Source organism: Genypterus blacodes, unplaced genomic scaffold (genome assembly GCF_046128005.1).
Source record: "Genypterus blacodes isolate CSIRO-AG114 ecotype Tasmania unplaced genomic scaffold, CSIRO-AGI_Gbla_v1 ptg000148l_1, whole genome shotgun sequence".
Classification (NCBI taxonomy): domain Eukaryota; kingdom Metazoa; phylum Chordata; class Actinopteri; order Ophidiiformes; family Ophidiidae; genus Genypterus; species Genypterus blacodes.
In genome coordinates this window covers 779814-806034 of record NW_027466950.1, presented here as the reverse complement: position 1 = coordinate 806034, position 26221 = coordinate 779814, and the positions used below count along the sequence as shown (strand labels likewise).

The 26221-nt window shown below is 45.8% G+C and overlaps 1 protein-coding gene across 7 annotated transcripts in view; it reads left to right on the top strand.

Moving 5' to 3' along the window:
- Positions 1 to 20715, top strand: part of tbc1d4 (TBC1 domain family, member 4) — a 28081-nt gene extending 7366 nt beyond the window's left edge. The window contains exons 2-23 of one of the 7 annotated variants that reach the window (XM_076165657.1): positions 61 to 189; positions 443 to 680; positions 833 to 1077; positions 2606 to 2695; positions 3548 to 3652; positions 3794 to 3926; positions 4040 to 4131; positions 4253 to 4363; positions 4802 to 4924; positions 5385 to 5435; positions 7952 to 8157; positions 8644 to 8796; positions 10464 to 10624; positions 11193 to 11402; positions 12826 to 12987; positions 13076 to 13234; positions 13531 to 13631; positions 13750 to 13893; positions 14997 to 15156; positions 15259 to 15428; positions 15542 to 15718; positions 18152 to 20715. In XM_076165657.1, the coding sequence (XP_076021772.1) occupies positions 61 to 189; positions 443 to 680; positions 833 to 1077; positions 2606 to 2695; positions 3548 to 3652; positions 3794 to 3926; positions 4040 to 4131; positions 4253 to 4363; positions 4802 to 4924; positions 5385 to 5435; positions 7952 to 8157; positions 8644 to 8796; positions 10464 to 10624; positions 11193 to 11402; positions 12826 to 12987; positions 13076 to 13234; positions 13531 to 13631; positions 13750 to 13893; positions 14997 to 15156; positions 15259 to 15428; positions 15542 to 15718; positions 18152 to 18382 (3351 nt within the window). In that variant the 3' untranslated portion in view covers positions 18383 to 20715. Of the gene's footprint in view, positions 1 to 60; positions 190 to 442; positions 681 to 832; positions 1078 to 2605; positions 2696 to 3547; positions 3653 to 3793; positions 3927 to 4039; positions 4132 to 4252; positions 4364 to 4801; positions 4925 to 5384; positions 5436 to 7948; positions 8158 to 8640; positions 8797 to 10463; positions 10625 to 11192; positions 11403 to 12140; positions 12173 to 12825; positions 12988 to 13075; positions 13235 to 13530; positions 13632 to 13749; positions 13894 to 14484; positions 14632 to 14996; positions 15157 to 15258; positions 15429 to 15541; positions 15719 to 18151 lie in introns of those variants that run through there. The other 6 variants (XM_076165656.1, XM_076165655.1, XM_076165654.1 and 3 more) reach the window with 6 other exon arrangements.
- The last annotated feature ends 5506 nt before the right edge of the window (positions 20716 to 26221 follow it).

The following is a 26221-nucleotide window of genomic DNA, read 5'->3' as shown; positions in this document are numbered from 1 at the left end:
CTCCTTGTCAGTGTGTCTTCTTCATCATTCTTCCCTCCCTTCTGCTCTGCTCTCCGTCAGGTACCTGAGGTGATCACCAGTATTCGCCAAGTGTCCAAATCAGCTCTGAAAGAAGATGCTAAGCCCAAGCAGGAGACGGAGGAGGCCTTCTACAACTCCCAGAAGTTTGAAGTGCTTTACTGTGGCAAGGTAGAAATCAATGCGTACCTCTTCCATACAGCGTAGCAGCGTAATGTGCAGCAGCAGTAATTCAAAACCACTGGACATGCTTAGTCTTGAAGATTCTCCTCCACTCGATGAAGTTGTTTCTTCAGTTATGAGTCAGTATCAGTCCTGTATAAACTGCTGTATAGTTAATGTCCATTTTGACATTTTACGAAGGGAGTTTTTGCATTTGACAAGGCATTTGATTTGTTTGCAATCAATAAAAAAAAAAATCTAGGTCACAGTTGGGCACAAGAAGGCTCCATCCACCCTCATCGACGACTGCATCGATAAGTTTCGTCAGCACGAGTTGGATCGCAAACGCTTGCGGTTGCTGAATGGCCAGCGGGGTTCCACAGAGAGCAGCCCCTTGGATTTCACTTTGGGAGGAGATGCAGACCCACTGTCCTCTGTTCTCAGTGAGAGCACGGAAGACCTCGAAAGCACCAGTGTGGTGGATACGACCAGTGGCTTAGGTAGTGTATAGCTTAAACTATAACTCATACCAGGACTGCATATAAGAGAAATGCATCACCTGTCTGTACAAGATATGCGTCGCTTATTTGCTGTGAGTACTGCATCGTTATCTGGGGACAAATGGATGTATGTGTTTGTATCGTTGGTCCAGGTAAGGGCCTGTGCAGCAGTGGCAGTCAGGCCAGCCTGAGGGGAACGTTCCCCGAGCGCATCCTGGAGGACTCTGGATTTGAGGAGCCGCAGGAGTTCCGCACGCGATGCAGCAGCCTGGCAGGGAGTCTGCAGAAGATGCCCGGGGAACATGTGGTTCTGGCCCCCACACGCCGCAGACACGCCAGCGCACCCAACCACGTTCAGCCAACTGATGCGGACAAGAATCGCACCATGCTCTTCCAGGTAGAAGCAAAGGACTAAATATAGCTCAGTCGTGTCTCACCTTGGGTACATGTATACCTGACATTAACAGCAACATCGTTCTTGGACGTTTAGATATGGTCACAACATTTAGGTCTCATATGCAGAGACCTAAACGTTGTGACGTCATCCTGGGCTTTACTTTGGATGATGTCGTGGTTAGAGAAAGTGTAGCTTCTCAAAGGTTTCTGATTCTGCAGGTCATTTGACTGCAGTCTTTTGGAAAAAAAACACAGCAGTGTGGAAAGATGAGCGACCATGCTCTCACTGAAACATGTGACTGACTGAATATGCACTCAAGCACTTAGCCGGGAGCAGGGGATCAATCGAAAGGGGTGTATTCCGATGTAAGGGATATGTGCTGTGTGTGAGGCATGAAGGGAATATTGCAATGTTTGGATGTTACCACAGTTGTACTGATCGTTTGTTATTGTGCCAGATTTTAGCCGTTGGACTCTAAATTCCCTTTGTCAGTTAAGATGCATGGACTTATTTCTTTCCACTTACTTTTGACTAGTAATGTATATTAGAGCTTGAATCCATCTGCCAAACAAGCAACCCCAAATGGTTGTGTGCCTCAGCAGTGTTTGTCACAGGGCCCCTCCCTGTATTTAGCCCTACAGCTTGAGGTGCCGCTCCTGCAAATCATTTTTTATGTGCGAGAGTGTGGCAGTTATGATGCACGGACGGGGAAGGCACCGTGTTATTTACTTCACTTAAAGAGGCTGTAACTCCTGAGCAGAATGTGTGACTGCAGTGCTACTCCTGGGAGGATGTAAGGCAATGTCCTCATGATAAACATGCAGGCTGTGGAGTTAGCCAGCTGCCATTCCTCACACACCATGCCCATTTCCTCATGATGCTAATTTTAAACTGGAGCACGCCGCTCAATACGATACACTCCAAAGCAGTCAATTATGGGAAAAATCATTTGCACAGGCTGTTGACCTTGATTGTATGTGTTTGTGTATGTGTGTGTGTGCCTATCTTTCAATGAATGAGGAAAGCCAAAGTCTTTGTCATGAGATCAAGCTTTAAAGGGATATTAGATGCTGTTTACTTCCCCCCATTTAAATGTGTATATATTAGGGAGTGCTGTATGTGTTGAACATTGTCAAAATTGCAGAACTCATGGTTTATACTTGGAGAAAGACAAACCCATAGGTCCTGAAGTGCCTTGACAGCTTTGGTCTTGATTGGTTCTTAGTATTTTTACACCAAAGTATAACACATTTGTATTTACCCTTAAAGTTTGATGCTTGTGATCATTTGTACAGCATTGTAGTCACATGGCCCATGAGTGTTGCCAGGTCACACCCGATAAATCCCTCCAATCTGAGCACTTTCAGCTGTAGGAAGACGGTACCTGAAACAGCCTGTATTCACTTAGTGTGCACAACAGCGTAGCCATGGAGAATTTGAATTGATCTGTATGTTTTTTTTTTTTAGCACATTAAGCAATTACTTCCACCCATACATCTGTCTGTCTGCCCATGTTTGTGTTTTACAGGTGGGACGTTTTGAGGTGAACCTCATAAGTCCAGACAGTAAAACAGTGGTGCTGGAGAAGAAGTTTAAAGACATCTCATCCTGCTGTCAGGTTTGTGTGTTTTGACTCTTAACACTACAAGTCCATCTCTGCTGTCTCTGCTGCCGTCCTGGCCAGACAATACGTTCTGTCTAATAGGTGACTGTGACCAAAGGGCCTTTCTGTCCATCTTTCTGTATATCTCATGTCTCTCTGTCCTGTTTACTTGCACCAAAGAACAGTAGAAATTCAAATGCTCATCACAAAATTGATCTTTTGAAACTCTTCAATAATCATAGTTCAATAGTAACTGAGGATGCATGAGATAATTCTTTATACAGGTAGAAATGTAAAGACTAATTAACTAAAAAAATGTGTTATAATCATATATAAGAAGTCTGGCTTTTTCTCGCTTAAATGTTAAATCCTGAAATGGTTTTTATTGATAATGGAATGAATTAAAATGCAGCAACCTTTGCAGAATGCTACAGTCTCTTTCAAAATCACTCAATAAAGATTTTCCCTGATAATGGAACCATAGTAATTTGTTTTTACAATTTCATGTTTAACAATGACTTATGAACAAATTGTTAAAAACCTTTGCTGTCATTTTCTGCTATTTTTACTTGATATCTTAATAGACTTGCTCCCATCCTCATAGTACTGCTGGCTTCTATCTCGTATCTTTCATTTATATGCAAATAACATCCAAACATCCAATTCCATTCCTTAGACGAGACGTTCTGTTCAAAGATAACACTCTCCATTTTACTAAATAAATGAAATGTTTTTACAAGCATGGAATTCTTAACAACCATTGCAGCATTAGGCACAAGTCCAGTTTCATTATGTCTAATGATGCGAAGGACTCGATTTTCTACTCGGTGCATGTTGAACGTTATGCGTTTGTCGACTTTGTCTCAGGGTATAAAGCAGACGGACCATTTTGGATTCATCTGTCGGGACCAAGCAGAGTCCGGACCCAGTCAGTATGTTTGCTATGTCTTCCAGTGTGCCAGTGAGTCTCTGGTGAGTGACACAGAACATAACAGATGATTGACACTACTCTAGTCTAGGTGCTAGTCCTGTTAAATCACAAAATGTCATTAAAATCACTACAAACGTCTCCGTGCTGCTTGTTTTTGTGTCGCCCCGTGCACGTAATGTCAGGTGGACGAGGTGATGATGACCTTGAAGCAGGCGTTTAGTACAGCTGTAACCCTACAAAGCAGCAAGACCCAGATCCAACTGTGTGAGGCCTGCCCCATGCATGACCTGCACAAACTCTGTGAGCGGATTGAAGGTATTCAGCGTTAAGTCTCCTTCTTTTCCAGGCTGACTCATGAATATATTAATGCACAACCTGTTTCTCAGAGAATTAAAGCGAGAAAGTCTCACATACTCCCCTGTTTCCAGGTCTCTACCCACCCAGAGCCAAGCTCGCTATCCAGAAATATCTCTCCCAGCTGACTGACAACGAGCAGGTTGAGATTTTTGAGAGAGTTCAGGTAAGGAATGATGGCAAAATGAGTCACGTATTAACAGATTCTGTTGATTGTTTGCTAGGAACGGTGGATTGAAAGAGATTCTGTCTCAACCGTCTGTGTGTTTGTCTATCTATGCTTGCAGAGAATGAAGCCCACATCAGATCAAGAGGAGAATGAACTCGCAATTCTCCATCTGAGACACTTGTGCGAAACCAAGCAGAAGACCCACCTCCACATCGGAGAGGCCCCTCAGGTTCATACACTTCACTTCATACAATCCTGCATTCCTGCTCCATAAGACCAAAACTATACCAAATCTACCACTAAATACTATTAAACTACAGGTCCTGGGTTTGAATCCTGTGTTTGCCCTTGATCCTTTCCTTGTGGAGTTTTAGCAGTTCTTTCCATATCTTGCGTAACATGCTTGGCTGTTTCCATGGAGTCTGGCCCCTGGCGCCGCCCTGTGGCTGCCCACTGCTCCAAATACTGTAGCTGTTGGGAATAATTAAATAGGAGAATGGATGAATTTCCTTATGGCATCTAATTAACTGCAAATTAATGAACACTTTTTCTTTAAACAGGCAATTTAGAGATTTATATAGAAGCTATATGGGTGAAGTGGTGAAAGTCATATTACCTGTTATTGTACCTCATCTCTGACCCTTTGTTTTGTTTTGTTTTCTGACAGAATGCGGTGAATAATTCTGCCGCAGGAGACGGCACAGCCACCAGCAGCCGCTTCAAACTGGATATCCTGAAAAACAAAGCTCGCTCCTCCATCACCAGCTCCCTGGAGAACATCTTTTCCAAGGTAAAGTGCTTTTCCTGCTTTCATTCCTCAGCGTTGTTATGTTGCTTTCTCGCTGTCCACCTTTTGTTCCCTCTTGTCTGTGACTGTCCCACCCCTGAGTGAACGTAGGCGGTAGGTGCTGTGAACTTTTTCAGGTTTCTCTCTGCTCTCCCTCTGGTGTCTGCTGCCGTTTCTGTGTCATTGTCATGGAGGGGATTAGGATTGACCCACATGCGTCAGTGAGACAGCAGAACGATTGCTTAGTAGAAGAAGAGAGGCAGTCTGAGAGCTTTGCTGCCATCTGTTATTGTCACTATAAACCGTGTCAGAATATGTTTGCGTCCTTTGTATTTCTGGGCCCTTTGATGTTTCATCTTCCTCACACCATCAAGCGTCTATGATTGTTTTCTAGTGCAGTTTTTGGTTCTGGCTATATGCTTTCGAAACTTCTCTCATACCATGTAATCACTTCTGTCTCCAGGGTGCCAGCCGGATGCGTGGACGTTTGGGAAGCATGAGCAGTTTTGATAGGGTAAGTGTTGCTATGGGGGGGGATGTGTGAATTCCAAGAGCTGTGCTTGGAGGAACTCTGGGAATTCTCACCTTTGTACCAGTTCTATTCCGGCCGTGTCCCTGGAAAGTGGCACGTGTGATACGCCGGCAGTCACCTTTAGTTACAGACGTAAACATGAGTTGATGCAGCCAGCGGTTCTCTTCTCATGTGGGAGCAGGAGGCTGAGCTGCATCGTTTCCAGAGAGTTGTGCGGTTTAGCCTTTGCAGCCAAACAGTGCAGAGTGTGTTTATGGAGCTGTCAGCCAACCATTTGGGGTTGCGGGCTCTGTTATGTCACCGCTGTGCAGAATGTGGAGAGATTGTGTGATGGAGCCGCTCTAACCCTTCATCACTCCTGACTTATGTTAAACACACACAGACCCTTGTATGGGCTGGAATATTATATTATCTCATATGACCTCTGGTTCTATTCTGCCTCCATGACATGTCAGATGTAATGATATGAGACAACTAACAGAAGAAGAAGAGGAAACTTTATTGAATCTGAAATTTGTCTCGCGTGCACGCACACACACACACACACACACACGCACACACACACACACACACACACACACACACACACACACACACACACACACACACACACACACACACACACACACACACACACACACACACACACACACACACACATGCATTACAGAGGGGTCAACGCAGGGCAGTCATGATACGCATGATAACAGCAACAGCAGTACCTACCTAGATTGTATTTTCACACAGTGTGCACTGCTGCAGCAAGGAAAAGTAAAAGTGCAGGTTTTCCAAATGGAACCTTTTAAATGAGGTAAGGTTAGTCGAGTAAGAATGATCTCACTTTTCATGCTTTAAGTTGATCTCCTTACCACTTAATGCTGGTCTGGTAACCATGCGGTCCAAAAAAATCCTCCACAGCTGATATGACATCATCGTCTGAGGCTAAAGAGGTTCCAGTTAAAACCTTTTTTCACATTTTGGACGATTTGCATGTTTGTGGGGGTGAATCAGGTGGAACGGTTGATAAGTTAATTTAAATCTACAATCATGGATAGCATTGAGTGCATGCATAATCACAGCACATTTATCTAGTTGGTCCGTTTTGCACAACTCTGGGCCTCCTGCCTTAGAATGTCTGTTCAACACAGCTCTTGCTTGTGTCCCTACGTCTCAAAGCTCAAAACTTATCAATCAGAACTTGTGTTTTTCTTTCTCTTGCCATATTAACATTGTTACCTGCGTTTGCTCTTTGTTTCACTCATCCCGTGTCCGAAGTAGCGTCACAACCAGGAATGTTGTTTGCGCCGTGATTAAGCCGAGTACGCCGTCGTCTAGGGGATTGTGTCAGGATGTAGGTCTCCTGGCAGGCAGGAAATCAAGTCAGGATGTCCAGCTCTGTGTCTGCTGAGCCATGCTTATCCTGACTTCCTTTCTTAGTTTAAAACCTTAAAATGGTATCCGTATATTCTAGTTTGTACGGTATGTTTTAGCATATCCATATTTGCAACAGACTGAAAAGCCTCCTGCAATCGCCTGTAGCCATGCCAGGGTATGAATCGGTGTAATCAATACTCGTGGTGTCACTCCCCTTACAGTGTTATTCTTTTTAACTCCATGCACAAACGACTCAGACATCATTGCATGTCTCCCGTCGTGTCTCATCTTGCAGAGGGTGGCATTTTTAAGCTTGAAGGGAGGAGATTGAAGTTTGAGTTGAATACAAGAGCGTCCCCGCCAATAGTGTGCGATGCTGCGAGTCACAGGACATTGGCAATTAGAATACAATAAGGAGGGAGTGGGAGTTTTAAGACCAGGAAGCAGGAATCCAAGTGTGTTTGACTGCACAGTTGAACCTGGACTGCTGGTGTTGCTGCGGGGCTGCATTGTCTAGGTGAGTGCAGTCTTGTAATTTGAGTGATTGAGCTTCTGATTTATTTGGCTTTTAACCGTTTGAAGCTTTTTAGCCTTTTGAAGCTTTTTTGGAGTTAGTTTCTCTGTGCATGTAGTTTTGACTTTCAGAACGCTTCACACCGTTTGAAGTTTGCTTCTGAGCTTGCAGCCAGAATCTCTCCAGCCTCCAAAATGCTGCACATGAAAGAGGAGTTTGTGATATATTCTGCTCACTCTCCTCAGTTTATCCAAAAGACAGTCAAAATCCAACCATGTTATGAATGTAGATATAAACTTTTGCACCCATTTTCAACCATTGTTACAGCTTTTAACATACAACATCAATATGCTTTTGGTGTCCAACCCGATCGGAAAATATCCATGTTTATACCTGTTTAGCATGTCCACACTTGGAGGTGGGAAGGGAGAGACAATCACAGGAAGTCTTCTGTGTGTCTTAGTAATCGCGAAGCCTCCAAACACATAAATGTAGATAACAGCACACACTTGAGGTATTCATGCCATAGCCGGGTTGTAAGTGTAGAGGGGGACAGAAGCGAGTGTCCATTTTCCACCGACCAACCACTCTTTTCTTTCACCCTCAGCAGGATGAGGAGTCTCCTGGCCACTCTCCTCCGGGTTCCCCTCCTGCGTTCCCTGAGGATGACCCGGAATCTGGCATGCAGTTCCGACGACGTGCCCACACCATCAGTCATCCACCTATAAAGAAACGCATCTCCTTTGAGGGCCAGCCCGCCAAGCAGGCCCCCCTGCGTCGACAACAGTCCGTTAACCCCGAACTGCTGCAGAGCAGGTAACTGCCTGGTTAGATATGTGAATGTTACAGACGTTTTAGTCAAACTTCAGGAGTGAGTTTGTGCTCTAATGTCTTAACGTTCCCTTTGAACGCACAGCTAAAGTTGTCATTGTTGTGACCGTGTTCTCCTTTTTAAATGACACAAACTGAGAAATACAAATATTTATTTGACCTGAAACACACACACAGGGACACACTCGGACACACACACACACACACGGACACACACACGGACACAAAGACAATGTACAGGCATCTATTTGCAGCACTTTGATCAGTCCCAAGTCTCCCCACAAACAATCCCACTGTCCTCGAACAATAGCATCACAAGTTTCCCTTCACTGTTTGATGCCTCACGAGTTGCTCACACACTACCCTTCCTCACACACACACACATATACGCTGTTAGCGACGTGCACCTCTCTCTTTGAATAATGTGTGTGTGTATAACCTGTGGGCATTTCATATGTTTGGCTCAAGCAGCCCTGTGGCCGTCTCAAGAACGCGCAGTGTTTCGGAGAGCGAGTCCTCCTTCAGCCTCCCCTCCTCCTTCTCAGCTCCCTCTTTCCTGAAAAGCTTTTACCAGGGCTCGTTTGGGTCGCTGGGCTCCCTGGCAGACAGTGGGAGCCTCAAGAGGTGAGAGGGGGTTGCACAGCCCAAACCCCCCTACTTAGACCCAACAAGCTCCGGCCAGTGACTTGACACTGCTGTTAGTTAGGATGGCAGCAGCCGTCTACTCATGCGCTCTGTCCGGGCCTTTTAACACTCCGCTTTTTTGACCCTCTATCTTGACACCGTTTCCTGTCTATTCACAGCACTTTTTGATTGGCAGAAAAAATATACCCTCCAGCTGTTTCATTCTCTCTGCAATTGTAGTCAGTCTTCCTGTTTTCCTCAGAAGTAGAATGGGATGCTGATCCCCCCCTCTCCTTTTTATATCTGCATGCAGATATGAAGCTTTTGTTGCACGGCCAGGCTGTGATTAATACTGATTTAAAGCCTTTATTAACTGCATTACAAACCTTTGCATCCCCCTTTTGTGACTACTGCACCCGGGCGATGCTCCCGGAGCATCTCGCTGATGTATTTATTGTGAAACATTGCTGTTAGATAATGTTCTGCTGCACTAATTAATCAGCTAATGTATTCTCAAGGGAACAAGACGTACTGCAAGGGCGTCTGACTCTCTCTGGCCTCGCTCCGCTCTGTGTCGGTGTCTAAGTGGGAGAAAGTAAAGGTTAACATTTCATTATGAATGAGGCACAGCGGTGCAGACGGTTGTTCACTGTCAATTCCACTTAATGTTTCTTTCCTCTTGACAGCAGCTCAGTCTTAAAAATAGGGCAGATAAGGCAGGAGCAAGAAGAGCAGCCACAACTCTTTCAGCTCACCACACCATTGATGAGTATTAGCAGGGTTGAATGACAAGTAGAAACCCTTAACCTTCTGTGTATTTTCTTCTATACATGTCAACATATTTAAAGCCACGGTCTTGTCTTACCTTTGTCTGATATCTGATCACTGAGCTCGTCACAATCCGCACCACATCAGCTGAGGTTCTAAAGCAGTTTGTCTTTTTAAAGTAGAGCGTTAAGAGAACAATAGCCTGTCACGCTCATCCGCCACCTTTCTATGAAGACCTCACGACTGTCTGCACTGCCAGTATAACCTGGTAATATGATCGGATGTCGTGATGAATTGTAATCAGTGTATAGAAGCATTGTCCCCAGTGATCTTTGTCTCTGTGGGTCATTTCCTTATCATCATTGTCATCTCTTCAATGGAACAGACAAATCCAGTAACCTCACGTTAATGGAGTCCTCACCTCAGTCATAGACTCTTACAATGGCTGTGCTGATGAGGTTTGATGTTCTGCCCAGCAGGTCCAGCAGATCATTAACAATGTTTCCTTCTGTCTCCACCAAAGCTTCCTTTCCAGAAACAAACCCACTCACACCGTACATTTGGCCGCTCGTTTGAAGTTTGTGTCGTTTTACATACTAATTATGAGCCTTCTGCTTCATTAACAGGAGCACTGGGTGTCAGTCATTGGTTTGCATGAGTTTCGTTCCTGCAGACTGTATTCCTCATCACCTCAGAGTGTTTGTGTTGATGAGAGGCATGTACTGTATAAGGCTTTCTCTGTGTGGACAGGTTGGATGTACAGTATGTGCACATGCATACTAAAGGATGTCTGCCTTGTGTGTCTCTGCATTTGTAAAAGGATGCTGAAAGGTTGCTGGTGTAACGTGATGCCTGACTCTTTTATCGGGTGTCTGTGACGCTGCTGTGCTCTCTCCTAGCAATGGGGAAAGCAGGAAGAGGAGCTTGTCTGGCTGCAGCAACGACTCTGTGAGCGCAGGGGGTCTCCCCGCACCCCCGCCCAGGATCTCCTGGAGACAGAAGATCTTCCTCAGCATCGCCTCGCCAACCAACAAACCTCCTGCATCCATGCAGAACGCAGGTGGGACACCAGACACCTGCCGGACTCGCTGTAACACAATCAGTGTCGCAACTCAAGCGAGGCACAACATGATGCAGAATGAATACGCTCTGAATAATCCACAAGTGCATAGACGATTAGCACAAGCCTGTGAGAACGCTTAATACATGTGGAAAATGACTATTCTGAGGTCTACATACATGGAAAAAGCACACAGGCACGTATGAGTGTGAGTGGAAAAACATCATCTCTCATGCGAGCCAGTCAGATAAAGGAGCACCTGAAGGATTCCTCCAATCTGCTCCCAAAGCCAGGGCTGCTTTTGCTTTCCTACACATTTTAGTATTAAAGTTTATTCTAAGATATATTATTTCCATTATACACATCCACATCATATACTATTACAATATTCCAAAAGTTGTGGGAAAAAAACTATTATACAAACCATTGTTATTTCCTTACAATCCACTCATGTTATTTTCGCAGACCAGACAGTTTTGCGTCATCCTAAATCAGCTCATATATTTTTAACATTGGCCTTCCCTGTTCCAGCTGTCACTCATGAATGTTTTTGCTTGTTATACTTCAGACCACTGTGATGCCAGGGACCTGTTGCCGCTGTCTCCCCGTGCCTTGCACACCGGTTTAGACCCCATGGGCCATCTTCTGCCCATGGCCCAAGGCCATCCCCTGACTGGGGAGAAGAGAACAGGGGCGGACTACAGAGTCCTCTGGAAGACTGCCATCCACCAGCAGATCCTGCTGCTGCGCATGGAAAAGGAGAACCAGAGACTGGAGGGTGAGTTACACCCACTATTAAACCAGATGAATTATGATCTTTGTTCTGGAATGAATCCTGTTTGTCACATGAACTACAAATATGGACACTGAGCTCAATTTTACTGCTGCTAGACGGTAAAGAGGTTTGTTCTTGCTTTGAGGTTAGTTCCTCTGCAGACACTGGAGATGATTTGAATTTGTCACGAGGCCGTTCCTGTTGAAAGTTGCCCACACTGGTGTCATTGTCCCGGTTTAATCAGCTGGTAAAAACAGCTCTGACATTGGTAGTTGCCATTCTTGTCCCACAATACCTCCAGGGTCCCTGACATGTGTTGTTCCTAACTTCAGCAAGGACAGAAAGGCCGGAGTTAAGAAGCGTTTCAGCTGTCATCTCTCACTCCTGCTCGTTTTCAAAGGAGTGAAACGTTGCCACCTCTGTTAGGGCTTCTGGAGCACAGCTATTTTTAGAAAAATGTTTGAGTGTTGCATGTGCCACACACACATCGACTCACCGATCCTCAAACACGAAGGACATTGAATTGAATTGAACATGCATGGGAGTCATTCTCTCTTCATGCTAAATCACAGCATGCTTTATTCACAGTTTAGAAATAAAAACAGGGCGTAGCTTTTGGAAACATCGCCCTCTAATGGCAGAACCAGCGCCACATTCTGTAATCAAGCAGCCTTTCTATTCTGAGCACCAACAAATGTTTCCCTTTGTCTGTTACCATATGAGACCAATGCTGGTCTGAGGACCTAACTGTGAATAACCATTTTGAATAGAAGGTAAGAGATGTTCAGTTCGGTTGCTCTTTGGGTCTGCGCGGATGTTTTGCATGTGTTTGGGTGTCTGTTTCTGTATTTTCCTATTCAAATCAACTTCTTGTAGTTTGCATGGTCAGGGTCAGTTTTACTTTATGGTGTTTTCGTTCCTTGTGTATCACTCACATCTCCCTGCTTTGTTCATTTCCTTTCTGTATAATGAGGACGATGTCATCATGGGTGTTGTGTGGTTGCTTTTGTTCATCTGCTTTCCATGGGGCTGGTGACCTGACAAATACTGGGAGAACACTTTCATTACAATTACTGTACATACAATTCTACATACAAACAAAACTTTTAGATTTGTTGTTGAATAATCCTAACAGAGAGATGTACTTGAGGATCAATTTTACTTTCAATACAACAAATATAGGATGGACAATAAACTTAATTTGAAATTATCAATCATTGTAAACATAAATATTACTATTTCACTGCAAATACAATGATAATATCTAATATTGCTCAGGATCTAGACTTTATCCACAGGGACTATTCCCTCACAAGTATCACTCTGTCCTCTTCCCTTGGTCTCCTGTGTTGATTGTCTGGTTCCATCTGCCATCTGATTTGCTGAATTAAAGTCATCCCTCTTTATTTTGGTGGCGTTGTTGCAGCAAGCCGAGACGAGCTGCACATCCGCAAGATGAAGCTGAGCTACCAGGAGGTGTGCGAGTGCTCCAAGGACGCGCAGGCACTGTGGGAGAGAAAGCTGACGACCCCGGGAAGAACTAAAGTCCTGCAAGACAAGGAGGAGCTTTGCCGCACACTCTGCCAAGGTAAGGATAGAGAGCTGGAGAATGTTTTGAACGGTAAACAGCGTGTTGTATTCGGGATAAGCACAGGCTTTGTTGTCGTTCCGTGCAGGTGTCCCTAAGAGCAGGCGCGGGGAGGTGTGGCTGCTTCTCTCCCATCAGCACCGGCTGCGTCACAGGCTGCCACAGCGTCATCAACCCCCAGACACCCCCTACCAAGACCTGCTCAAGCAGCTCACCGCACAGCAGCACGCCATTCTGGTGGATCTAGGTGAGCACAAGGCCAAAGGGACTCGCACCATCATGCACTTTGACTGTTTAATGACGATGAAGGACTTTACACTGCCTCGCTATAAAACCACACATGGATACCAGCATTAGTCATTATGGTTGTAATTATTAATAGCAGTTTGGTTATGTTACTTTTTAACTCGTCTTTTCACTTGTGAACTCTGTGCCCACAGTGAATGCCAATGCTTTACCACCAAGTCTTCTGATGTTGTTTGTAGCCTGGATGATCATGGTCTTTTTGTTTCAATCTGTCTCCGTCTGTGTCTCTGTCCTCAGGCCGGACCTTCCCCACACACCAGTACTTCTCTGCCCAGCTGGGCGCGGGGCAGCTCTCCCTTTACAACCTCCTGAAAGCCTATTCTCTGCTGGATACAGAGGTACTTGCTGCAGTTGTGTGGCTTACGTGCAGAATCGACACATTTTTCCCCATTTTCCCCATGGGACATTACTGTCAGGCCCGCGTTGTGATGCAGCGTCTTATTGTTTAATATCCAGGTTGGCTACTGTCAGGGTATCAGCTTTGTGGCTGGGGTGCTGCTGCTGCACATGAGCGAGGAACAAGCCTTTGACATGCTGAAGTTTCTGATGTACGACCTCAGCATCAGACGCCAGTACAGACCCGACATGGTCTCTCTGCAGGTGTGTATGGATGAAGAAATACATCAATATAAAGTGTTATTTTTCAGATTCTGTTAACTCCAATAACAATAGCAGGCATTTTTACGTGTCTATTTTATCTGATTGGACTTAATTTGAATTCAAGTAATTTTATTTGAATATATTTGATTTGATCTTTAACAGGATTGCAATGTATTAATATTTTTATATATTTTTACATTTAGGATTGTCTTAATATGCCCCTACAATATACTTTATGTTACTGGATTACTAATACATTGATATTGATTACATGCAATAAATCTAAAACTCACTTTATGTGCAAGAAAACACTAAATCCTCTGATTTTATGTAAATTTCACAGTTAAACTTTATTTTTTATCTAAACCAGTTTGTGGTAAGAAGCCACATTCTTTATTCACCTCTCTTGTATCCTGTGAGAGACTGAGCTTTTGTGTGTGTGAGTTGTGTTAGTTATCTACAGCAAACAGTAGCCAAGTGTCTCCACCCCTTGTGCAAACTACACAGGCATGCATGCGTGCTCAGTTAGCTTTACACATGTCACCTGACCTCCCCGTGTTAAAGCATCAGCAGGCGTGGTAATGTTTAATCCACATCAGGTAAACCCTTCAACCAATAGGCGCTCTCCTGCCGCTCCACATTCCTGTAGCGTCCTTTCAATGCCGACTCAAAGTTCTCTGGGACGGGAAGAGCTCTGACTATTATCTGTCAGCCGTTACTCTCTACCAGGAGGTGAAGGTATTACTTGTCTCCCTTGTAACTGTCAGGCAACAGTTTATCTGATAACAGTCTAATTTTAGCTCGATCTAACTTCTGCTTCTCTTTTTTTCTCTCTTCCGGACGCTTAGCTGTTGCACTTGACGGGATCGCTGTAGTACAAACAGACTGTCAGACTATTTGTGCAGCTCATCAGATGCGCGATCTCTACTGCGCGTCTCTCAGGCAGCATTTTGCAGAATTAAAGAGCTCCACGCTTGGATAAAGGACAATAGATTTTTCCGTCTCCTGCTGATCCAGATGTTCCAGTTTTTTGTGGTGTAGCTCCAGACTTTGATCAATGTGTATATGTGTGTGTGTGCGTGTGTGTGTTTGTCTATACCCAGATTCAAATGTACCAGCTCTCCAGATTGTTGCATGATTACCATCGCGAGTTGTACTATCACTTGGAGGAGCACGAGATCTGCCCCAGCCTCTACGCAGCCCCGTGGTTCCTCACGCTCTTCGCCTCACAGTTCTCCTTTGGCTTTGTGTCCCGCATCTTCGGTATGTTTCTACATGTCCACATCCCAAATTGGACAGTAAAGCCTCACTATTAGACGCGTGTATTCCATATTCATTGCTTTGCTGTCTGCCTTTTTTCCCCAGATTTCCTATTTGCGCAAGGGACTGAGGTGATCTTTAAAGTGGCCCTTTGTCTGCTGAGCAGTCATGAGGGAGAGATAGTAGAGTGCGACAGCTTTGAGGGCATTGTGGATTATCTGAAGACGACGCTGCCCACCCTCAGTCAGGCACAGATGGAGGAGATCATGGCGAAGGTACAGACTGGGAATTACAGGGAATAGAATAGAATTGCATAGACATTTTGCATATATACTTAATATATCAAGTAAGTGACCATCTAAGCTCTGCTCTCCCTGTGGCTTGTCAGGTAATCGACATGGACATCTCAAAGCAGCTGCACGCCTACGAGGTGGAGTATCACGTCCTGCAGGATGAGATGTTGGATTCAGGGCCACTACCTGATGATTCGGAGCGACTCGACAAACTGGAAAAGACCAATGTACAGCTGAAGAAGCAGAACATGGAGCTGCTGGAAAAACTTCAGGTAAATACTCCTACTGCATACTATGAACGCTACTATTGCTGCTGCTGCTGTCGCTCCGATTTTCAGCTACTCCGCCACACGTCCACTGTATCTCCAAACCTGACCTTGACGTCTTTTGCGTCATGTATTGCGCTACAAACTGTAATACTGACTGGAGATCACACAGAAAAGTGGCCTCCCCGGGCAGTTTGAAGGTGTGAAAGGTCTTCTCCTGTAGGACCTCGATGGCCTCTGCTTCTGCATGAATGATGCTTAGAGAGGAACCAGCAGAAGGAGCAGCTCCAGTGTAGCCATTCTGCTCTAAAGTCTGCTGAGTCGATTCAACGCTTACATCATTAAGTTTTCTAAGTGGTGAGCTGTCTTATCACCATCTGTGGGAGAAGGAGGAAAGTGGCCTCTTTATATGTGGTGTGTATCTCTATGCTCATTCAAGATTTCTATTCAACATGACTTTGAGTTGAGTCCTTTAACTCTTAATTTTGAATGGTGACTGATGTGAAACTCTTGAACAGATGTCCTTTGAGGACAAATTCAAGAAAGTGCAGTTGACTTAAATTGGTGAGTCGCAATTATTTGAGATGGTTGAAATGTAAATATCATGAGGTGCTTCCTATACCTGTATTTCCTCAGTTGTCTTTACCAGGTTCTCACACATTTCCTCTGTCTTATTTAACAAAAACAGTTCTCACGCTGCAAGCTTTCCTCTGAGAGGAAGAGAGACCATGCTCCTTAACACACACATGCTGATGGCCGCTCACACCACAAGCTCATGGGGGCTGCATCTACACTTTCAATCAGGCGTCAGAGCAGCAGCCCCGGGGAGGTGGAGTGAACCTGCTGAGAATCTGATAGTCCAGTTGATCCAAACAGCACAGGCTTACCAAACGTGTGTGTGTGTGTGTGTGTGTGTGTGTGTGTGTGTGTGTGTGTGTGTGTGTGTGTGTGTGTGTGTGTGTGTGTGTGTGTGTGTGTGTGTGTGTGTGTGTGTGTGTGTGTGTGTGTGTGTGTGTGTGTGTGTGTGTGTGTGTGTGTGTGTGTGTGTGTGTGTGTGTGTGTGTGTGTGTGTGTGTGTGTGTGTGTGTGTGTGTGTGTGTGTGTGTGTGTGTGTGTGTGTGTGTGTGTGTGTGTGTGTGTGTGTGTGTGTGTGTGTGTGCGCGCCAGTGGTCTGCTAATGACGCTCTGTGTTGTTGAGAGCAGAGGCACTTTCATTGGTCGGACCTCACAGTGCTGACGTTTGGCTTTAAGACTGTTAATATTTAAACCAGGGAAGAATAATTGTCCTTATTCCATAGCAGTTACAGCAGGACTGTGAACCTAAACATACCGCTGAAGTGAACACAGGGTTTGAAAGGTCAAACAGTCACCTGATGTTCCACCAAAGTCACATAAACGTTTCCATCTGCAGCACAAGACTAACTCATTATATTTTCTGTGCATGGTTTCACTTTCTGCTGCTTTTATACATGTTGTGCTCTTGCTGCCTCTGTTTAAGAAATGTAGTTCTCTTGTATAAAGGTTAATAAAAAGGAAAGAAGAAATTACTTAATTCTTAATTTAATTCCAAATGGTAGATGTCACACTTTGGAATCATCCTCATCTGAAAGCACGATGTCATCAGAACCTTAAATGTCTTCCTCTTACCGCCCTCATCGCTTTTAACTGTCAACGCTTGGTTTGGTAAATCATAGATTGAGTTACAAGATCTTGTATAAATGTTTATATGTACTGTACCTAACTATCCTATTGAGCTGCAACCGCCCTCAAACAGAATTGAATGCACCCTAGCAACCACCGGCAACCCAGAAAACCATAATACCCACCCTAGCAACATCCACTTACTCCTTAGCAACTGCCCAGAACATCATAGCGACCGCCCAGTGCACCTTCTTGTTCTTCTAATTCTCTTTATTATTATTCATGATGATGAAACGTGACAAGACAAACAAAACAGGTCCATTAAATATAAATGCAGACAACAGGATATGAAATCACACATTAAATGTCAATGTGAAGGTAGTCATATAAACAAATATATAATATAAAGATAAAAACACAATGGAGATGAATGAAGATGGATCGCACATAGATTTCATGTAATTGTGCAGGAATTGAACTTCTGGGTCTGTTGACATACATGTGTAGTACATCAGCCGACCTATAGATGGCACTAAAACATCAACTAAAAGACATGCTGCAAATGATGGAAAGACAAAAGAGTTGCAGTGTTGCATGTTGTCCAAATACTTCCCCCCATTTTGCTCTGAACTTTGTGAATCTTTGCTACAGGAATCTTTTAAGTCACAACCAAGAGTTAACATGTTAATAAAGGGGTTTAAGTTATTGGACCACAAAACATACAGTAGGTCTTGCGTGAACTGCTACAAATGTGATTCTACCCATGACAGTTGAACTAAAACCCCTCATGTCCTCTAGGCGGCGCGGCAGAAGATCCAAACGCTGGAGACCAACATGGAGAACTTCCTGTCCCGGGAGAGCAAAATGAAGCACGCCATCCGCTCTCTGGAGCAAGAGAAGGCAGCCTACCAGAAGACCATCGAACGCATGCGCTTGTGCCTTCCTGCTGACACCCAGGCAGATGTGGAGATGACCCAGATCAAAACGGGGCCCAACGGGAAAGCCAAACCTGCAGCCAAGAAGCCCTGATGTGGCAAACCTGGTGGGGGGGCGGGGGGGGGGGGGGGGGGGGGGGGGGGGAGGAGGAGGAGGAGGGGGGGTGGAGGAGGAAACACGGTCTACCCTGCCCTGCCCACACAGGCAGATAGACACGGTGCTTTTCTTCAGACTGCTTTGTTAAAAGACTCCTAGAGCTCAACAGATATTCATGTACTAACACACAGAGTTAATGTTTGATGTCTGGACCTTGAGACCTGCAGACTTGGATGAGAAATACCGAAGTCGTATTTGCTGGCAGATAAAAGTCTGGTGGGAGGAGCGGTTGAGTTCCATTAGGGCTAAACTCTTCCATCAGAGCGACCAAGCTGCTTTCACCGGTTTCAGTGCAGACATGACGTGTTCACAACCCACCTCAGGAACACAACAGCATCAGAAGGCGTTGAGCTCAGGGTCGGCTTATGACATCACCAGTGTGCATCACACTGGAGTTGAAAACCCAGTTTGTGAACTTTTATCCGACGTGTTAAAGTCCGAGCTGCAGGCTTATTTGCTTTTATTCGTATATACTTGAAAATGTTGTGAATGTGATTTCCCTCCAAAGAGCAACGTGGTAGCCTTGTGTTTTTAAAAATCCATGTGTGTGCGCGTCTGCCGTGTCGGGCTTTACTCTCCAGCAGATGTATATAGTATCTGGTGGATGATCTCTCAAGCATCGCGGCACATAAGGAAGCCTCGTAGCTGCAGAGCAACCGAAGCATCAGTACGCGCGACGCTGCTGCTGCTGCTGCTGCTGCTGCTGTCATTTGGGAGGAAGTGCTTCATCCAAAGCTCAGGGCGGATGAGAGGTCGTCTGCCTTCTCAGTTTCCTGTGTGACTGACCGCGGTGTCGCCTCCTCGTCTGTCACTGAGGCAGAGTGCAGGCCTGCCTTGAGAAACAGAGGAAGAATGTGAGCGTGCGTTATGTTTGACACGCTTCCTGCGTTGTATTTTTAATGTTTGTCAAGCCAATCTGTGATGCAGAGGTTTGACAAAATCAGCAATAATCTGACATCTGCGGCCCTGACGTGCGGCTGGAAACAACTGGTGCTGCCTTGCTCAAGGTTCCTGGACAACAGATATCTGTGGCTGTACTCCATTTGGTGACATGAGCGGTGTTCTTTGTGAGAAGAGGGAGACCACAGAGGAGAGGAGAAGAATCTTAAAGACACTTTAGTCTCTTTTAATCTCTTTATATACACACAGACTGGCAGGCTGAATGGGAAGATGAATGTGTTTCAAGAGTGTCCCTGGTTCACTCTTAGGTTTTTGTTTGAACCCACCTCTGTTTCTGACTCACTCAATGATTCTGATTGAAAGGAAAACACTCCCGCACTCCACCTTTTATAAAAACACATCTAAGTGAAAGCAAGGTGAAAGCAAATGCACATTGGCCGCTGCCAGTGTCGCTGCAGCACAGGCGGGTTTTTTTTTAAATTGTAAAGTTTTGCTTCTGTAAGTTTCGTTCCTAATGTTCTTCTCTCGTCTCTACGCCGCCACGTTTCTCAAATACCTGTCGATGGCGTCCACGCAGAGCACTCGCCCTCACGTAGGTTCGCAGGTTGATTAATCCGAGCTGACGTTTCTCTGTCATGCTGGGGTAATCCTGTGATAATTGAGGCGACCCTGAAAAGGTTGTTGCATCAACCTTCGCATAAATAATGGAGAAACAGTAAGCACACAACCGCAGCCTTTCTCTCCAATGAAAACATATCAGACAAACTGTATATTGCAATATGTCGGAGGATACAGGCCCACTTGGGCTTCCCTCACTGTATTCTAGCCTCTCGGTGCGTCATAGAAACAGACTTTTGAACCAAAGACGTGATTGTTTTGGAAGAAAGAATGTGTCGGTTCATTCTCAAATCTGAATTTTGAAAAATTGCTGTAATGTGTTCCATGTTGTTCCTTTTTTTTCCTTCTTTTCTAAATGATTAATGAGCTTTTAAGGTTTGTATTATGACAACAGCTTGAAAAGAAACCAAACTTTGGCAGTGAATATGCACTAAAACAAAAAGTAAAGGTTGTCTGGTAAACTGGTTGACCTTTGCCGTCTTTAGTGGTTGTTTCTTCTCTCATCTTATTGATTTGTGCCAAAAACTTTTTTTTACAGTGCAGCCCCTGATCAGGTAAGATTTTCTCCTTGCCTTTATCTTACACACGGTGCTTTTAACCCCTGATTGTAAGACATTTCTGGTATCTGGAAACACGATCAATGAAAGATCATTTGTGTGACTTGTTTTCTCCTTCGACACGAGGGCTTCACTCAAAGCAAAAAGGAAACTGTCACGCGTTGTTCAATAAACCTCAACATGCCTTTTTCTTCCCCCTCGTCTACTCGCGTCTCTTCCTTCCCTTTCATAAAGAAAATCATGTTCCTGTTTGCTGTTCAACAAGGTAACACTCCAAAGTGTAGGATGTAGCCTGGAGCTGAACTCTGCTGCTGTGTGGAAGCGTTATTGCGTAAGAGGGCACGTTCGCCTTGGACACATTTAGAGATTCTATTTAAAAAAAGCCTTTTCCGTAGTTTTTACTTTGGTGCAACACCTCGGGCTAGGAAGTTTTCTATTTTTCTAAATGATAATAACACTATAAAGAATGAAGTCTCCAGTGCATACACAGCACCAAATTAAGATGTTGTGTACTTGTGATGATACCCTGAAGGGTTTGACGGATCGTTTGATGTAGACGCTTTCTTGGACATTTGTTTAAGCTGGAAGTCCGTGGAGACGACTGGAGTCCAGCCTGAACACAATGGAGGCCAGGAGGGACTTCAAACATGGCCGCCGTATCGCCTGCCATTGTTTTCCCTTCGGAGCGGTCTTGCCCAGAAAGGACTGCTGTAGAGTGTCGCTCTGATCAGCCGCCGCCGCCAAAGCCTGCAGCTTCTCGCACTAAGGACGGCCAAGCAGGAGCCTATCACACGCTAAACAAAAGGGGCCACATTCCTTGTGTATTCCCACACACATCCTGCAGCAGGGGAACAGTGGGATACTGGGATTCCATTGGGAATTGGCCAAGAACGACACTTCCTCTGCTGAGGGTCTTATCAGCCATAGTTGTTGTGTTTTTTTTCCTCTCTCTCTCTTTCTCTCTCTCTCTCTCTCTCCCCTCCCTATCTTCATCCCTCAATCCATCTCTCCCTCCCACTCTGCTTTTCTCTCTCTCTCTCTCTCTCTCTCTCTCTCTCTCTCTCTCTCTCCTTCTCTCCTCATCCTCCCTTTGGAATTGTGAGGCTCAATCTGAAGAGTTTCTTATTTTGTCAGGCATGGGGGTATTTACTTTCCTCGCCTGCTGTGGAGGTGCTTACAGAACAACCAAAATACAGCTCAGGTATGTCTGAAAGCAATGACAAAAAAGTGGAATCAAACCAATGAACTGAATAAAACATTGCGCTTCAAGGTTGAGGTTGACCATATCCGCCTGCATGTGTGTCTCTGTCTGTGTGTGTGTTTTTCTGTCTTAAAGGCATTAGACCAGAGTCTTTGCACAAAGGAAAGAGAGCTCAGAGGTGGTTGCAATAAAGGAGCGATGGGGTAGAAGAGGGAGCGGTGGAGGAGGGAGGAGGAAGGTTAGGAAGGGTCCTCCTGCCTTATATGGGAATTCAAGCTGCTCCGGTTTGTGGTGCACTCTGGAGGCCGGAGTGCTTTCAAGAGAAAACACTGGGATCCAGCCGTCAGTGCGAAATGTTACGGAATATCACTGCAGCGGCTCCACTTCTACTCTGGATTCCAAACTGCAAAGAGGTTTGGGGAACCAAAACGCAAATGGCACAGACGTGGAGACACACAAGGGGCACGGCAAATGAGCTCATCTGGAAGACACGCACGCACGCACGCACGCACACACACACACACACACACACACACAGATTTTTGGGAGTTACTGAATACGGAGAACGCTGGGGTGGAGGTGGATGGAGATCAGGGTGATTGGGAGGAGGTTTGAAGGTGTTGAAGGAAACAGCTGGAGGGGTGGGAGAGAGACTCAGGTGGGCTCGGAGGAGTCCAGGGAGAGAAGCTGGCTCCCCTGAGCACACACACACACACACACACACACACACTGTATCTCCCTGTCTCAGAGTTCAGCCCTGCCTTGATATCTTTCCCCCCTCTCTAACCCCCGCTCCTCCGTCTCTTCCAGCTCTTGTAAAAACCTCCTTCCCTTTCTCCTCCGTCTCTAAACTTAGGAAATGAACTCGTCAGGGCAACAGTCTTGGATCCCGATCAACAATCCACGACGTTGCGTACGCCTGCCTGCCTGCCTGCCTGCCTGCCTGCCTGCCTGCCTGCCTGCCTGCCTGCGTGCACGTGCACACGGACACACACAGCACTTCCCCCTTGACATGTTTTAGTTAGCGCGGTGACAGATTTGCTTCCTACAGAGAGCTTTTCTCTCTCTGTACCTGTCACGGATACGTCTGCCAGAGGGGCTGATGGTGCACGGCCAGAGGAATGACACAAGGAACTGGGAACGGGACAATAATGAAGCCACAGAAGAAACACAGGACTAAACACACTCACACTCACACACACTCTTGCTTTCTCCTCCTATTCCCATGTCTAGTCCAGGTTTCCATTCCTTTGATTTCCACTGAGTGCAGGTAGATCTGCTAACATTGCCTGGAGAATCTTGTGATTAATGACACGCCTGTCATGTCTAATCCCTCTTCATCTTTTTTTTTCCTGACGAGCGCCACTCTCTTCCCCGTCTCAGCTTCCCCCCCTTAACGGCCTGGCAAATACACCGTACCCCGTAATCTCTCGGGGCCAGCTGCAGCACATTCTGGGGTAGCGTTGCCCAGCTTACCTGATCCGATGTTTCATTCATCTGGTGGAGCCTCTGGAGGTCTGTATAACACACACACACACGCACACACACACACTGCACACACATAAGCACACACATAATGATCTCAAATGTACTGGTATGCACACACACGAGCGTACAGGCAAACTCACACAGCCCACAGGCGCTGTGCCTCGCCCCCCCACATCCCCCCAGGCCTCCATACTGTGGCTGTGGTTGGCTGCTTGCAGACATCTTGAGCAGCGCACACCGACATGTTCAGGAGCAAGGTTTAAACAGGAGGGTCATGCAGCGTGAGTAACAAGACACACAGATCTTATTCAGGCCATTTCTTCCACCTGATGATCCCCGACAAATGTGTGTGACCGCAGTCCCCCCCAGATGAGCGCCGTGATCAGAGCCGGGTCACTGCTGCTTCACGGCCCCTTCTGATCATGTTATTCAACCGCCCAGCCCGGCCCAAATCACCTCGGCAATGATTAAGATAAACACAGGCGGGGGAGGAGGTGGAAGAGAGAGAGAGAGAGAGAGAGAGAGAGAGAGAGAGAGAGAGAGAGGCTGATGCAGTGAGAGAGACAAAGAGTGTTGCTGGAAGGAGGGGGTGGTCAGACAGACAAGCAGTGAGTCAGACAGGCGAATATACTCCTACATCTGCGGCCACCAAATAAAAGTGCAATAATACGCAGCGATCAAGCTCTGTGGAGACTCTGAGGACATGTTTGCCTCTTCCTCTCTGAGATGACGTTATCTCTGCATGCAACACGCGTGTGTGTGTGTGTGTGTGTTTAGGGGTTAAGCCTGTACGGCCCTGGGGTATGACACAACCACGAGGGCCCAAGGTCCCTCTGACATCATGACATCACCCTCTGTGCGTATATCCTTTAAGGCAGGGCCGGTCTCCAAACAATCGACGCGGCAACGAACTGTATTATGACATATTTTGCTGCGATGCGTTGCTTTACTCCTGCAGCTGCTAAAGTTTTTACAACAGCAGTGCCAGTAGGTGGCAGGACAGGCAAATCTCCCATCACCTCTCTCACCAGGCATTTACCTTCTTTATACACATTGTATCCCAGTGTCTGTATTGTTGTTATGTGCTGCATTGTGCGGCTTGTGCGGCGACTCATAAGGGCTCTTCTCACAAGGCCACTGTGGACGCCGACACAGAGCCGAGGCCGTGCGCATAGCCTGCACACGTGTGACTCAGTGCACTCTGGACATCGGGCTGACGTCAGCGCCGGGGAAACTTGATGAAAGCAAAGTGATTTGTGTAAGCAGAGAGCGCCAAGAGGTGTAAGTAGGTGTCCACCAATATGCCCCGTCTACCTCACCGTCTTTGGGATTTGTTTGAAACTGTACACGCTTGGAGGCAAGAGAGAGAGAAGATAAGATCTCGGCCATGCACAACTCTTTCTCTATTCTCTTCTTCCCTCTTTTTTTGGGGGTTGCAGCAGAGCGGTCCAGCTGTTCGTGTGAGCACAGACTAACACACAGGGTTTTATTATGCTGATCTGACATCGCCGGAGTTGGGAGGGGAGACAGCTGTACTTCTGTGGCCCTGGGCACACCCATCATTAGTGCCAGCCAGACTCCACTCTTCCTCCAACCCTCTCTTGTTCCAGATCTCTATCCCTCTCTCTCTCTCTCTCTTTCTCCCTCTCTCTCTTTCTCTGTGTCCTACATTGTTTCATAAACAGTGCCACGCCCGTTTCTACACGTCTGGCTGACCTCATTTCTGCCACTTTTTCCACCTGTCCGTCCATCTCGGCAGACGCCACACCCTCACACCTCTGCATCTCTCCCTGCTGCCTGCGCGGCCAGAGAAACAAAAACAATTGGTTTAGTGCCGCAGAGGGGCGAGTGGCATGTCTGCGCCTTGATTTTGCTCATTTTGCTTAAATAGAAACTGTAAAGTGATTCTAGATGGCTTTGTTTCTTACATTTGAACAGAAAGTCTGCGCACACCTTTTAAAGAGACAGGTGCGTGGGAGAGCAAAGCATGAATCAACAAAGAAACAGCTCCCACACACTGACATGGTATTGTTTGACTTGTCAGTTCAGAGTTCCCAAACTTCCACTTGCTCCTCCTCGGTCCTCAGCCCTTTGTTTTCCCCATATTTCAGCTTCAGTGAGGTCAGAGCTCACGCCAAATCCGTCTCGCTAATGATGGTGTGTACGCTTATCATGCAGAATCAGCCTTAAATAGTTTAATAGTTTTTGAAGATTATAGCATAGCAGGAATCGTATGTTAAAATGTCCAAGTTGCTAAATGTGAGGTTGAAATGCGTCCAAGGAGACCGAGCCAAAGGTCCTGAACCGCCCTGACAGCTTCTATATTGGACTGGACCTTTATATCTGTAACATATTATACTGATATTATTTTTCCTAATGAGTCCAATTACCCGCAAGCCCCCCACATGCAAGTGTAAATGAGTGCATGAGAGCGGCACGAGCGCTACAGGTTTCTGACATAGGTTTTACAAGATACTTTGCCTGAAACAAGGTCTTCCTGCTGTCTCACCGAGGTACTTAGGTTGATTTCCCACTGTGCGTCATTAACCTTTTTTCTCTCTCCTCTTGGTTAAACCCAGCGAATACATTCGCCGCGCTCACTCAAGTGGGGACGGGGTTATCACCAGAGATCACAACTGCGTCCTTATTAGGCACAATAAACCCTCTGTAAGTGTGCTTCCTCTCTTTCATCCTATATTTCTCTCAAACCATTATTTTTAGATTGTGCACAGAAGGGAGTGGAGTGTCAGAAACTACACGCTACCAAACTCATCTATGACCGTCACGCGAGGAACAGACAAGAACGTACATGTCATGTTGTCATCTGCGAGTGTGTCCGCAGCGCCGTGACCCAGTACAACACACTGTTGTTGACATGTTGAGGGAGAATATGAATCTGTGCATAAGATAGAGTCTGCTTTCTCTTATTCTGTGTGTCTAATAATGAGTGAGGTGTAATTAATGTTTCACTCTGTGTGTGTGTGTGTGTGTGTGTGTGTGTGTGTGTAGAGG